At 43.8% G+C, this 15,428-nt stretch overlaps 1 protein-coding gene across 5 annotated transcripts in view; it reads left to right on the forward strand.

Moving 5' to 3' along the window:
• SETD9 (SET domain containing 9) overlaps positions 1–15,428 on the forward strand; it is a 95,612-nt gene that overhangs the window by 28,343 nt on the left and 51,841 nt on the right. For all 5 annotated transcript variants that reach the window (XM_073622982.1, XM_073622955.1, XM_073622972.1 and 2 more), the window contains one exon: positions 11,915–12,038. In XM_073622982.1, coding sequence (XP_073479083.1) covers positions 11,915–12,038 — 124 coding nt within the window. The remainder of the gene's footprint in view (positions 1–11,914; positions 12,039–15,428) is intronic.

The raw sequence follows: 15,428 nt of genomic DNA on the forward strand, positions 1-15,428 counted from the left end.
ACAAAATAACCATCAATCACACTCGGCCTGGAGCTCCATGCAAGATTTTCCCTCATGAGAAAAGTGAGGGATCAGCCCAGAACTACACAGGAGGAGCTTGTGGATGATCTCAAAGCAGTTGGGACCACAGCCACCAAACAAACTATTGGTAACACAATACGCTGCCAAGGATTAAAATCCTCCAGCGCCTGCAAGGTCCCCCTCCTCAAGAAGGCACATGTTACAGGCCCATCTGAAGTTTGCCAATGAACATCTAAATGATTCAGAGAAGGATTGGGAGAAAGTGTTGTGGTCAAATGAGACTCTTTGGCAATAACTCAACTCTGTGTTTGGAGAAGGAAAAATGCTGACTATGACCCTGAGAACACCATCCCTACAGTCAAGCACAGAAGTGGAAACTTTATGCTTTGGGGCTGTTTCTCTGCTAAAAGGTACAGGCAGACTTTGCCGCATCGAGGGGCCAATATACGGGCCATGTATTGTAAAATTTTGGATGATACTGGTAATGGACAGACTGCTCATAGGCTAGGCCTGATTCCCCTAACTAGTGAATGTAAATGAAAACTTTCCACTGGAAGCCGAAGGTGAGGGATACGCCCCGGAATGGTTATATTAACCACTTAACGCAAATCGTCGTACCCGTATGTCGGTACTTTGATGCTAAATACCATTGTTATGGCAGCAGCTAGCTGCCATAACCCTGGTATTTTCAGGAATGGCGTGCATTTCTCTTTAAGATGAAAGTGGTCTCTGGTGGATTCGCCACAAGATCACTTTTATTGGTGCCAGGAGAGGGCCCCCTCCCGCTGCGCTCCAGTCGTCTCCACCGCTTACCGGAGCTGTCAGTAGCGGCAGAGACGATCGCGTCCTCTCTCCTGGATGCTGAGTTAAGGAAAGATGGCCCCCGCTCGGCTCCATAGCATTGGAGGGCGGAAGCGACATCAAACGTCACTTCCGCCCAATGCTTACATCCCTTGTAATAGGAATAAAAGTGACCAATTTTTTTTTTTTTTTTAAAGGGCAGTGTGAAAATAAAGAGGTAAAATTAAATAAGAAAAAAAAATATTTTTTTTTAAAGCGCCACGTCCCACCAAGTTCGAGCGCAAAAGCGAACGCATACGAAAGTTCCGCCCGCATATAAAAACTGTGTTCAAACCACACATGTGAGGTATCGCCGCGATCATTAGAGTGAGAGCAATAATTCTATCACTAGACCTCCTCTGTAACTTAATACTGGTAATCTGTAGAAATTTTTAAACGTCGCCAATGGAGATTTTTAAGTGCCAAAGTTTGTCGCCATTCCAAGAGCGGGCGTGCAATTTTGAAGCGTGACATGTTGGGTATCAATTTACTCGGCTTAACATTATCTTTAACAATGTAGAAAACAATTGGGTGAATTTTACTGTTGTCTTAACTAAAAAAAAGTGTATTTTTTCCCAAAAAAGAAAAAGTTGCCCTTGTAAGACCGCTGCGCAAATACGGTGTGACCTAAAGTATTGCAATGATGTGGTATACTACATTTCTATACTTATATTTGTGTATGGCTCTCTTGGCAATACTTTATTTGTACTGTTTATTTGCCTTGTGTTTTACTTTTTCAATAAAACTCTTCTTGATTTAAAAAAATAAATAAAAATCTTGGATGAGAACCTTCTTCCCTGCCAAAACACTGAAAATGGGTCTTCCAGCACGACAATTGCCAAAAACATACCACCAAGGCAACAAAGGAGTGGCTCAAGAAGAAGCACATTAGGGCATGTAGTGGCCTAGCCATCCTATAGAGAATTTATGGAGGGAGCTGAAACTTCGAGTTGCCAAGCGACAGCCAAGAAACCCTAAGGATTTAGAAAAGATCTGTAAAGAAGAGTGGATCAAAAACCCTCCTGAGATATGTGCAAACCTGGTAACCAACTACAAGAAACGTCTGACCTCTGTGCTTGCCAACAAGTTTCTCCATCAAGTACGAAGTCATGTTTTGTTTGGGGATCAAATACTTATTTTACTCTCTGAACTGCAACTCGATTTGAATCATGTATTTTCTGGATTTTTGGTTGGTGTTCTGTTTCTATCATTTAAAATACACCTATGATAACAATTCTAGACCCTTCATTTCTTTGTAAGTGGGCAAACTTACAAAATCTGCAGGAGATCAACTAATTTTTTCACCACTGTATGTGGTACATTGTATCACATTATGGCATGAACCTGCAGGGGAACCATTTAAAAAAAAAAAAAAAAAAAAAGCAGTAGAGTTTACTACTACTCTAATGTCTAATTCCTGTCAGAGAGTTGAGTACACAGTTAAAGTACTAATGGTTGTTTTATCTACCAAAGGATTTGGAATTTTGTGCAGACATTCTTGTAACACACATACCTCTACTCTGGATGGTTACTCTGATACTTTCTGGTTTACCTATACTTTTCCTGGGTCAGCTTTACTACTTCTTGGATTGAGATAATAATGCCAATTCATTGCCCAATAATGAAGCTAGAGGTGGAAAGGTGACAAAAAACAAAGCTAAACCAGGAAATAAGTGGGTCACTTTTCTGTCTGTGCAATGTACAAGGGAACTGTATATCGTAAGAATTTATGACCAGAATTATGAAGTCTTCAGCAGGTATATCAGTAATCCCATATGCATTTCAACTTTGTGTAGAGCTGTTTGCCTGGAATTTGGGTTTAAAGTGTGTTTCCATTTTTGCATGCGTTTGTGTTCCCATTCACACAGCATGTATGTGTGGGTGGGTGTTTATGTGCAATATATACACAATTGTACAGTATCTCACAAAAGTGAGTACCCCCTCACATTTTTGTAAATATTTTATTCTATCTTTTCGTGTGACAACACTGAAGAAATGACACTTTGCTACAATGTAAAGTAGTGAGTGTACAGCTTGTATAACAGTGTAAATTTGCTGTTCCCTCAAAATATCTCAACACACAGCCATTAATGTCTAAACCGCTGGCAACAAAAGGGAGTACACCCCTAAGTAAAAACTGTCCAAATTGGGCCCAATTAGCCATTTTCCCTCCCGGTGCCATGTGACTCATTATGCCCCGTACACACGGTCGGACTTTGTTCGGACATTCCGACAACAAAATCCTAGGATTTTTTCCGACGGATGTTGGCTCAAACTTGTCTTGCACACGGTCACACAAAGTTGTCGGAAAATCCGATCGTTTTAAACGCGGTGACGTAAAACATGTACGTCGGGACTATAAACGGGGCAGTGGCCAATAGCTTTCATCTCTTTATTTATTCTGAGCGTGCGTGGCACTTTGTCCGTCGGATTTGTGTACACACGATCGGAATTTCCGACAACGGATTTTGTTGTCGGAAATTTTTATCTCCTGCTCTCCAACTTTGTGTGTCGGAAAATCCGATGGAAAATGTCCGATGGAGCCCACACACGGTCGGAATTTCCGACAACACGCTCCGATCGGACATCTTCCATCGGAAAATCCGACCGTGTGTACGGGGCATTAGTGTTACAAGGTCTCAGGTGTGTTTAAATTTAGTGTTATCGTTCTCACTCTCTCATGCTGGTCACTGGAAGTTCAACACGGCACCTCATGGCAAAGAACTCTCCTGGGACCTGAAAAAAAATAATTGATGCTCTACATAAAGATGGCCTAGGCTATAAGAAGATTACCAAGACCCTGAAACCGAGCTGCAGCACGATGGCCAAGACCATACAGCGGTTTAACAGGACAGGTTCTACTCAGAACAGACCTTGCCATGGTCGACCAAAGAAGTTGAGTGCACATGCTCAGCGTCATATCTAGAGTGTCTTTGGGAAATAGATGTATGAGTGCTGCCAGTATTGCTGCAGAGGTTGAAGGGGTGGAGGGTCAGCCTGTGAGTGCTCAGACCATACACTACACACTGCATTAAATTGGTCTGCATGGCTGTTGTCCTAGAAGGAAGGCTCTTCTAAAGATGATGCACAAGAAAGCCCACAGTTTGCTGAAGACAAGCAGACTAAGGATATGGATTACTGGAACCATGTCCTGTGGTCTGAGACCAAGATAAACTCATTTGGTTCAGATGGTGTCAAGCGTGTGTAGCGGCAACCAGATGAGTACAAAGACCAGTGTGTCTTGCCTACAGTTAAGCATGATGGTGGGAGTGTCATGGTCTGGGGCTGCATGAGTGCTGCCGGCACTGGGGAACTACAGTTGATTGAGGGGACCATGAATGCCAACATGTACTGTGACGTACTGAAGCAGAGCATGATCCCCCTCCCTTCGGAGACTGGGCCACAGGGCAGTATTCCAACACAACGACCCCAAACACACCTCCAAGAGACTACTGCCTTGCTAAAGAAGCTGAGGGTAAAGGTGATGGACTGGCCAAGCATGTCTCCAGATCTAAACCCTATTGAGCATCTGTGAGGCACTCCAGTGGCACCCTGTGAAGCTCTGGTGAACTCTATGACCAAGAGGGTTAAGGCAGTGCTGGAAAATAATGGTGGCCACACAAAATATTGACACTTTGGGCTTAATTTGGACATTTTCACTTAGGTGTGTACTCACTTTTGTTGCCAGCTGTTTAGACATTAATGGCTGTGTGTTAGGATATTTTGAGGGGACAGCAAATTTACACTGTTATACAAGCTGTACACACTACATTACATTGTAGCAAAGTGTCATTTCTTAAGTGTTGTCACATGAAAAGATATAATAAAATATTTTTAAAAAGATGTGAGGGGTGTACGCACTTTTGTGAGATACCGTGTGTGTGTGTGTGTGTGTGTGTGTGTGTATGTATGTATGTATGTATGTGTGTGTATATATATATTTAGTGTGTTATATTTCTTTTACTACTAGTACTACTTTTTAGACATTTCTCTAGAGGTGTCATGGCTGATTGCATGTGTTGTGTGGTTTTTTGTTTTTTTTTGTTTGTTTGTTTTTTTTTTTTTTTTTGAACAATGTTGGAGTGAGCCTATCCCAAGTCCTCATTAGCATACAATGCAAGAAGCTCAGCCTCTACGCCTCTAAAGCGCCTTTCACACGGACGGCTATTCTGCCGCAGTTAAAAGCATATTTTTTTTTTCCTGTGGAATTCAAGACTCCAGGCACTGCGATCAGCTGCATTTGCACATTGCGATTAGCTGCGGTTTGCCATTTCCATGGCAACCCGACAGGGTACCGACTCGCACTGTTTGGTATGTATCTTGAGGGGGAACTCCACACCAAATTTTGAATTAAAAAATGGCGTGGGTTCCCCCGCAGGGGCATACCAGGCCCTTCGGTCTGGTATGGATTTTATGAGGAACTCCCTACACTGAAAAAGCGGCGTGGGGTCCCCCCAAAATCCATACCAGACCCTTATCTGAGCACGCAGCCTGGTCGGTCAGGAAAGGGGGTGGGGACGGGCGAGCGCCCCCCCCCCCCTCCTGAGCCGTACCAGGCCGCATGCCCTCAACATGGGGGGTGGGTGCTTTCGGGGAGGGGGCGCCCTGCAGGCCCCCCACACCCAAAGCACCTTGTCCCCATGTTGATGAGGACAAGGGCCTCTTCCCTACAACCCTGGCCGTTGGTTGTCGGGGTCTGCGGGCGGAGGGCTTATTGGAATCCGGGAGCCCCCTTTAATAAGGGGGCCCCCAGATCCCGGCCCCCCACCCTATGTGAATGAGTATGGGGTACATGGTACCCCTACCCATTCACCTAGTGAAAAAGTGTCAATAAAAAAACCACTACACAGGTTTTTAAAGTATTTTATTAGACAGCTCCGGGAGTCTTCTTCCGACTTCTGGGGTCTCTCCGGTTCTTCGGGTCTTCTGCCGGGCTCCTCCGCTATCTTCTGCTCTTTTGCCGCTCTTTTGCTAGCGGAGGAGCCCGGTCTGCTGCCTTCTGCCCTCTTCTCTTCTTCCGATGTTGATACGACGCTCTCTCTGGCTGGAATGCACGCTGGGCGCTCCGCTCTGACTTATATAGGTGGTGACCCCGCCCCTTATGCCGTCACTGCCCCTGGGCATGCTGGGACTGTGACGTTGTAGGGGGCGTGGTCACCGGGTGATGTTGACCATGCCCCCTACAACGTCACGGAGCTGTCTAATAAAATACTTTAAAAACCTGTGTAGTGTTTTTTTTTTATTGACACTTTTTTTCACTAGGTGAATGGGTAGGGGTACCATGTACCCCATACTCATTCACATAGGGTGGGGGGCCGGGATCTGGGGGCCCCCTTATTAAAGGGGGCTCCCGGATTCCGATAAGCCCTCCGCCCGCAGACCCCGACAACCAACGGCCAGGGTTGTCGGGAAGAGGCCCTTGTCCTCATCAACATGGGGACAAGGTACTTTGGGGTGGGGGGCCCGCAGGGCGTCCCCTTCCCCAAAGCACCCACCCCCCATGTTGAGGGCATGCGGCCTGGTACGGCTCAGGAGGGGGGGGGGGCGCTCGCCCGTCCCCACTCCCTTTCCTGACCGACCGGGCTGCGTGCTCGGATAAGGGTCTGGTATGGATTTTGGGGGGACCCCACGCCGTTTTTTCGGCGTAGGGGGTTCCTCTTAAAATCCATACCAGACCGAAGGGCCTGGTATGCCCCTGCGGGGGAACCCACGCCATTTTTTTTTAATTCAAAATTTGGCGTGGAGTACCCCCTCAAGATGCATACCAAACAGTGCCGGGCATTGGCAGGGATCCGAGTCGGATCCCCGTGCTTGTCGCTCATGAGAAAGGAAAAATCATTTTTCCTTTCCCGATGAGCAGCTGGGCGCCGTTATCCGCAGCTGACACAGTACACTGCGGTTATGTGCGGATAGCTGCGCTAAATCGCTCCTGGACGCAGTCAATTCTATTTTTTTCTATCTGCACAGAACCGCATGTATCTAATTTGCAGCTAAATGCAGTGTGTGAATGGGGCCATAGGAAAGCATTGTGTGCTTTTAGCTGCGGTAGAAAATTAGAAAATCCGCAGCCAAAAGCACCATTCTATCCGTCCGTGTGAAAGGGGCCTAACCCTTCCACTGCCAGCAGGGTGTTTTACACACATTCCCGGTAGCTACAGCCACCAGGATTGTGTGTAGATCTGACAAGCAGATACATGGAAGAAACCCTCATGATGGGACTTTAACGGCACTAGGTTATTATGTGAGTGAATAGAAAGGTTAAAAGTTTACAAATTCTTTATTACAAAACTGTACAAAAAATGATAATACATATTAAAAATGGGTTGGATAATTTGTCTAGATACGGTGCACCCAAGAAGGAAATCACCAGAGTAATAATGGAGGACACCTAACACGTTTCGAAATAGGTTTTCTTCTTCAGTGGTGCATAAACATTAAAAAGAGCAGATTGTCTTCTTTAGAGTAGTGAGTACATCTAGAAACAATCCCAAATTTAAAAATAGGCTGAATATTGTCCTCTGAGCACCACTAGGGGGCGTCAATGTCAATTCCCAGCCAGTGATCCACTGGGGTCGGATGATTCAACACAAGGAGAGTATTGATGTATGTGCTAGATCTTAAGTGACAATGCAGAGCTAGCAGCGTTTAAGATCATTCTGTTGCACAGTCACCAAAAGTAATGGGGTGCTGTGTTGAATAGCATTCAAATTTATTGTGTCATTTGTGTGTTGTTTTTATATATATTTAGACATCATGAAAGGATCATAGTGTATTTGTCCACAAAGATATAGGTCAATGAGCAGGGATCTATTCCAGGGTCATATCTTCAAGAACTGTGATCTCAGAATGCATCCATGCAAATGGTTGTATGGTCAGAGGGCCTGCCTGTCAGATGGAAGCATTCGGGTGGCTGCGCTGCCACCCAATTGCTTCCACCCAGCCATGGTAATGGTGTGTGCCCCCACCATGATTTCTTGGCTCCACTTGCCCATCTGTGGGCACAGGACCAGCAAAGTGGGTGCCAAGGGCTAGAGGGGAGGGAGCACACGTCCAGTGTCCTCCCCTCCTTCTTTCTGACCCAAAAAGCAGCGTGTTAGACGTCACTTTCGGGTCCGCCTCTCGGTGTCCCCAGCCAGCATACCTGGAAATTAACGTAATGTAATCTGATTTGCATTGCATTACATTCAGTGGAGCACAGGGGGGAAATCCAGGGTCTCATTAAAGAGAAATTGTTGCCAAAAAATCATCACATAGGGGACTTTTTGTTTTTTAATTATTTTTTCTAAATAGTAAAAAATTGAAGTTACACCCAAGCACATAAAATTCCCCCCAAAATTTGTGAGCCCCCCCCCCCCACCTCCACCTGTATGCAAGTATGAGCGTAAACATGCACGCCGGGGGGCGAATACACATTTATTATACAGAATTTATATAGCACCAACAGTTTGCGCTGTTCTTTACAACGTTACCTAAACTGATGACATATAGGGGGCTTTTAAAGTGTCTCTTATGAAAAATATAGGGTACTGAACCTTGCCACTATTTAACAGGCGCACACAAATTTAAGGTTTGGCATGTTTGATATCTATTTAGTTGGTGCAACCTCGGCTTTTATATTTTACCATATAATATTGGTAATTTAGTGTGTGTGTGTGTGCCCTAAAATTAAATTTAGTGTATGTTTTACTGACATTTTGTGTTTCCTAGACCTTTGCGGTAACATGACATAAAAAATTGGAACTACCACTATTTTATTAACCCTCTTGTCCCTAGACAAAAGAGAATCTGAAATTTTGGGTTGTCCCTAGAACAGTAATAGAAGGGAAATCTTTCAATATGGACACTGGTTCTGGTGATCCTGGAGAAAACCAGGGATTCCCCTGCTTTGAAGGGACTTTCTCTTACTTCTTATTTGACTATACGACGAGAAGTGAAGGGGATTTTCTCCCCAATGGGAAACCATTGGCAAAGGAACCTGTCGAGGTTATTACCTACCTTACTCTATTCAAAATGAGAAAAACTTTTGCCTTTAGTTCTACTTTAACCCTTTATTAAGACAGATAGTTTTCAAATCTAGTTGATTGATAATGGAGATCTGCCTGCACAGTACAGACAGGGTTAATTATGGCAAACATAGCTGCCCAGCCCCCTCACAAATAGAAATACAGTGGCTTGCGAAAGTATTCGGCCCCCTTGAACTTTTCAACCTTTTGCCACATTTCAGGCTTCAAACATAAAGATATAAAATTTTTATTTTTTTGTGAAGAATCACCAACAAGTGGGACACAATTGTGAAGTGGAACGAAATCTTTTGGATTTTTGAAACTTTTTTAACTAATAAAAAAATGAAAAGTGGGGCGTGCAAAATTATTCGGCCCCCTTGCGTTAATACTTTGTAGAGCCACCTTTTGCTGCGATTACAGCTGTAAGTCGCTTGGGGTATCTCTCTATCAGTTTTGCACATCGAGAGACTGAAATTCTTGCCCATTCTTCCTTGCAAAACAGCTCGAGCTCAGTGAGGTTGGATGGAGAGCGTTTGTGAACAGCAGTTTTCAGCTCTTTCCAGATTCTCGATTGGATTCAGGTCTGGACTTTGACTTGGCCATTCTAACACCTGGATACGTTTATTTGTGAACCATTCCTTTGTAGATTTTGCTGTATGTTTGGGATCATTGTCTTGTTGGAAGATAAATCTCCGTCCCAGTTTCAGGTCTTTTGCAGACTCCAACAGGTTTTCATCCAGAATGGTCCTGTATTTGGCTGCATCCATCTTCCCCTCAATTTTACCCATCTTCCCTGTCCCTGCTGAAGAAAAGCAGGCCCAAACCATGATGCTGCCACCACCATGTTTGACAGTGGGGATGGTGTGTTGAGTGTGATGAGCTGTGTTGCTTTTACGCCAAACATATCGTTTTGCATTGTGGCCAAAAAGTTCGATTTTGGTTTCATCAGACCAGAGCACCTTCTTCCACATGTTTGGTGTGTCTCCCAGGTGGCTTGTGGCAAACTTTAGACGAGACTTTTTATGGATATCTTGAGAGGCTTTCTTCTTGCCACTCTTCCATAAAGGCCAGATTTGTGCAGTGTACGACTGATTGTTTTCCTATGGACAGACTCTCCCACCTCAGCTGTAGTTCTCTGCAGTTCAATCAGAGTGATCATGGGCCTCTTGGCTGCATCTCTGATCAGTCTTCTCCTTGTCTGAGCTGAAAGTTTAGAGGGACAGCCAGGTCTTGGTAGATTTGCAGTGGTCTGATACTCCTTTCATTTCAAAATGATCGCTTGCACAGTGCTCCTTGGGATGTTTAAAGCTTGGGAAATCTTTTGTATCCAAATCCGGCTTTAAACTTCTCCACAACAGTATTACGGACCTGCCTGGTGTGTTCCTTGGTCTTCATGATGCTCTCTGCGCTTTCAACAGAACCCTGAGACTATCACAGAGCAGGTGCATTTATACAGAGACTTGATTACACACAGGTGGATTCTATTTATCACCATCAGTCATTTAGGACAACATTGGATCATTCAGAGATCCTCGCTGAACTTCTGGAGTGAGTTTGCTGCACTGAAAGTAAAAGGGCCGAATAATTTTGCACGCACCACTTTTCAGTTTTTTAATTGCTAAAAAAGTTTAAAATATCCAATAGATTTCGTTCCACTTCACAATTGTGTCCCACTTGTTGGTGATTCTTCACAAAAAATTAAAATTTTATATCTTTATGTTTGAATCCTGAAATGAGGCAAAAGGTTGAAAAGTTCAAGGGGGCCGAATACTTTCGCAAGCCACTGTATATGTAGGATTTTATCAGAAAATTATATTATATTTTTTCCCCTGTAAATCAGTGTAGTCTTGATTACGCTATAACAATTTAGCACGCTATTTGGCTGTATTAATACTTAAGCAGTGTACCTACTAAGGTCTGTTCTCCTGTATGTCACCTTGAGAAAGCATAGTTACAGTTCCAGGCATATATATATATATATATATATATATATATATATATATATATAATTAGAGAGAGAGAGAGAGATTTTTTTTTTTTTTATGTGAAGATTCTTCAGATCGTTCTTTAAAGGATAAATTCACCTTTCATAACATGTTACACCCATTTTCAGGGTGTAACATGTTATGAAAGGACCGGCTCCCATTTTGACAGCGGGGGATCTTCTTCCCCTGCTATCTGTCACAATTTGAAAACAAACACAGCTGTGCAGAGCTCCGGGACAGCCTTAAAGCCTTATACACACGGTACGATTGTTGGCCAACCGAGTGTCTGATTTTTGTCAAAAGGGCGTGTGCCAGGATCTTGTCTTGCACACGAACGTAATGACGTACTATGCCCCTTCTGCTAATTTCGTGTTTGGTGAGCATTGATTCCAAGCATACGTGTCTGTACATTCGACTTTTGTGTGAAGGATTTGTGTACTGACCATACGAAAATCTGATGTCAAACCGTTGTCCGCCAAAAATGTACTAGCCTATCATCCAAAATTTTTTGGCCGAAAGTTGGACAACAGTTGTCAAAAGGAGCGTACTAACGGTAAGATTTTAGAACAGTCTGTCAACAGACAATCCCCTACCAACAATTGTACCGTGTGTACGAGGCTTAAATGGCTATCCGCTTTGAAGTTCTCAATAAACTACCACATTGATGTGAGCACTGTGGTAGTTCTGTGATTCTTCCTGTGCGAGTATGTGGTACGAGGAAGCAGATATACTGACAGGTCTGCAGGAGACCTGCATGGCATCAACAATCTGCTGATCACTGGTGCAGTGCTTTCCAGGCTCCTGAAACAAAAAATAATAAATGCATGTTTTTTTTGTTTTTTTTTACCTGCAAAAATTTGCATTTATTCTTTTGTCAAAAGGTTAACTTCTCCTTTTAAGAAAGCAAGGCTTGGCTATTACGTTCTTATGTTTGCTATTATGTTATAAGACGTATGTTTGTTTCATATAGCTATAGTAACATATGATTGAATAGTAATGTAGTGAATTAATTGCACAGATGAAGTGTTACTTTTTGTAACTTTCTGAATTGCTTTATTTTAAAAGGTACCATTTACCAAAAGTATGAACCCATATTTTTTCAGTCGGTCGGGAACCCATTTATTTTTCGGTGCCTGGATGGTATTCTCATTGATGGGAATGACAAGGGGATCTCAAAGTCTGTATACCGGTGAGACATGTTGCCTTTTGTTGAAAAGTAATATTACATGGAGTGCTCTGGTTGGAAATTGTAAACATTAGTAGGGCTGCAACTAACAATTATTTTCATAATCGATTAGTTGGCCGATTTATTGTTTCGATTAATCAGTTAATAACCTTAAAGTGTGGTGTATAATTGAGTTAATATGTAAAGTTTAAAAAAAAAGGCAATTTATTCTTTAATCCACTCTGAGAATAATGGACAGAAGAGATATACTGTATATACTATTAGAGGTTGAATCTAGTAAATATCATCAGACTCCGATCAAATTTTTTCATTTAAAAGAAAAAGTTAGACTGTTTTGCAGATTTTTAAACAGAACTTCCTTCAAAAAATTCATTTTAAGAACATTTGTTCGATTTTCTAATAGTTAGTGGGGTCAAATCAATGTTTGTTTTCAACCACAGTGACGGGAAAATTTAGAAATAATAGAAAACTTCTTGGTCAAAGAAATTTTCAGACAGTGTATGTGGTTTTTGTTCAGAAATTACATTTGTTTTGAAACCGAATGTTAAAAGCAAATGAAAATTTCAAACAACATTCTTTCATTCAACAAATGTAGAAATATTTTTCGTATGAATATTCTCGTCTGAAAATTGATCCGTGTGGCCAGCATAAGGCTCAGTACACACCTATGCAGTTTGCTTTTGATCTGATTCTGCAGTGCTTTTTGCTGTGCGTTTTTGACTTTTTCGTGCATGTGATTTTGCTGCGATTTGCGTTTTTTGCATTTTTTTTTTTTTAATGCCTTTTTTTTTTTTGGCCAATTTGTTGTTGAGCAGATTAAGAAAAAAAACACGAAACACATGCTTTTCTGCAGCTTGTCCATTGAAGTCTATTGAACCAAAAAAAGCACTGTTTTGCACTGAAAAAAGTCCTTGACCCTTTCCAAATACGCAACAGCTGAAAAAAGCATAGATGTGAACGTTTAATGAACTGTAGTGTGTTTCTGAAAAAAGCACCAAAAAACACATGGGTGGAAACCAGGCCTAAGATGTTTAGTAACATAATTGGGTTAAAAAAAAAAATAAAAAATATCCCTTTTTAGTACAAAGAGCAAATAATCGCTACTGTAAGGGCCCTTTCACACTAGGGCGGTTTGCAGGCGCTATTGCGCTAATAATAGCGCCTGCAAACCGACCCGAAAGTGCCGCTGCTTTGTCTCCAGTGTGAAAGCCCCGAGACCTTTCACACTGGAGCGGTGCGCTGGCAGGGAAAAAAAAATCCTACCAGCAGCATCTTTGGAGCGGGAAAGCAAATCCATGGGACATCGCGGCTATACCGCTGGCAAAGCGCCTCTCCAGAGGCGTTTTGCGGTGGTTTTTAACCCTTTCTCGGCTGCTAGCAGGGGGTAAAACCGCCCCGCTAGCGGCCGAATACCAACAGTAAAGCGCCGCTAACAATCGCGGCGCTTTACCGCCGACCCCGCCCCAGTGTGAAAGGGGCCTTAGGGGTTCTTTTTTTTTTTTTTTTTTTTTTTTACTGTGCAACAGTGAAAATAATATTTCTTTATCGTACATCATAGGACACAGAGCATCAAGTAATTACTTGGTGGGTTATGGGCCTACCTTCTGGTGTTGACACTGGTATAACAAATACAGGAAGTTGACTCACCTATATAACCCCTCCTCCTTCCAGGAGTCCTCAGTTTTTTCGCCAGTGTCTAAGGTGTTGGTCACGAGTGAAGATGTGCTCTGAGGAGCTCCAGGGAGGGATTCATGCTGGATTTAAAAAACCTCCACAACCGGATCCATCCTCGCCACTGAGGCCATAGGATGGTACCTGGGCCTCGCATTGAAGAACAAAGGTTTTGCCTGTAAGCTTCTCTTTGAGAGCTGGACCCTAGGAACCAGGAGTCTTTTTGGTTTTTCATATTACCTAAAGTTTTTCCTGAGGGGTGCTATACAGGTCCAAAGGAGCAGAACCCCTTTAAAAAGGGCCCCAGTCTTTGAAGGTTTAACTACGCTGCCCGCCGTGATGGGTGAAGGTTGGATCTGTCTGTTAAATCAGCAGTATCCTGCAGCGAGGATACGGTAAGGGGAGAAGCCTAGGAACTGTAAAAAGTCCACCTATTCCTTTTTCTCCAAATATATATATAGATAGATAGATAGATAGATATATCTATCTGTATGCCTTAAAATGTCTCCTCTAGGGGGAGTATATTACACTTGCCTAGTAAGATGCCTTTTTCAGCAGCTCTGTGTCTGGCTATAGCAGCGGGTGTGGTTCCTGCAGCCAGAGGGGAGTTCTTAATTGAACAGATGTTCCTCTTCTGAGGGATCTAAAGGGGTTACAGCAGTAGTTTATGAACATACAAAACCATCCATTTGCATTTTTTTTATAAAGTGAAGTCTTCCTTTAAAACTAGGAGCTTAACGAACACTGCTGATAAAAATTCCCCTATTCCCCCCCCCCCTCTCCTCCTGGAGAGGTGCGGTAACAGCTGACACTTATGTGTAATCAGGTTCTCACCTGAGGCTTAACACAGACGCTCTGTTCATATGCTGAAGACAGAAGTCTGTCACACTTAAGCCCCATACACACGATAGGACTTTGTACAAACTTTCCCTTGGAATTTTGTACAAAGGGCGTTGCCCAAAAGTTTGTCTTGCATACAGACGAAAGGACTTTTCCAGCCAACTTTCACCATATCACGTGGTTTTTCAGCTCTTTACCACCACCCTTTGGTCAACTGTATTATTGTCTGATATTGTGTCAATCTCGTCACTTCTTTTTTTTTTTGGCGAGATTGACACCTTGCGAGGGTTGACACTGGTGCGGGGATCCGACTTGGATCCCCGCCAATGCCAGGCACTGTGTTTGGTATGAATCTTGAGGGGGAACTCCACGCCAAATTTTAAATAAAAAACCGGCATGGGTTCCCCTCCAGGGGCACACCAGGCCCTTAGGTCTGGTATGGATATTAAGAGGAACCCCCTACGCCGAAAAAACGGCGTGGGGGTCCCCCCCAAGTCCATACCAGACCCTTATCCGAGCACGCAGCCCGGCCGGTCAGTAAAGGGGATGGGGACGAGCGAGCGCCCCCCCCCCCCCCCTCCTGAGCCGTACCAGGCTGCATGCCCTCAACATGGGGGGTGGGTGCTTTGGGGAAGGGGGCGCCCTGCGGGCCCCCCACCCCAAAGCACCTTGTCCCCATGTTGATGAGGACAAGGGCCTCTTCCCGACAACCCTGGCAGTTGGTTGTCGGGGTCTGTGGGCAGGGCGCTTATCGGAATCCGGGAGCCCCCTTTAATAAGGGGGCCCCCAGATCCCGGCCCCCCACCCTATGTGAATGAGTATGGGGTACATGGTACCCCTACCCATTCACCTAGGGAAAAGCGTCAATAAAAAACACAGTAC

This window comes from Aquarana catesbeiana, linkage group LG01, assembly GCF_042186555.1.
Source record: "Aquarana catesbeiana isolate 2022-GZ linkage group LG01, ASM4218655v1, whole genome shotgun sequence".
Classification (NCBI taxonomy): Eukaryota; Metazoa; Chordata; class Amphibia; order Anura; family Ranidae; genus Aquarana; species Aquarana catesbeiana.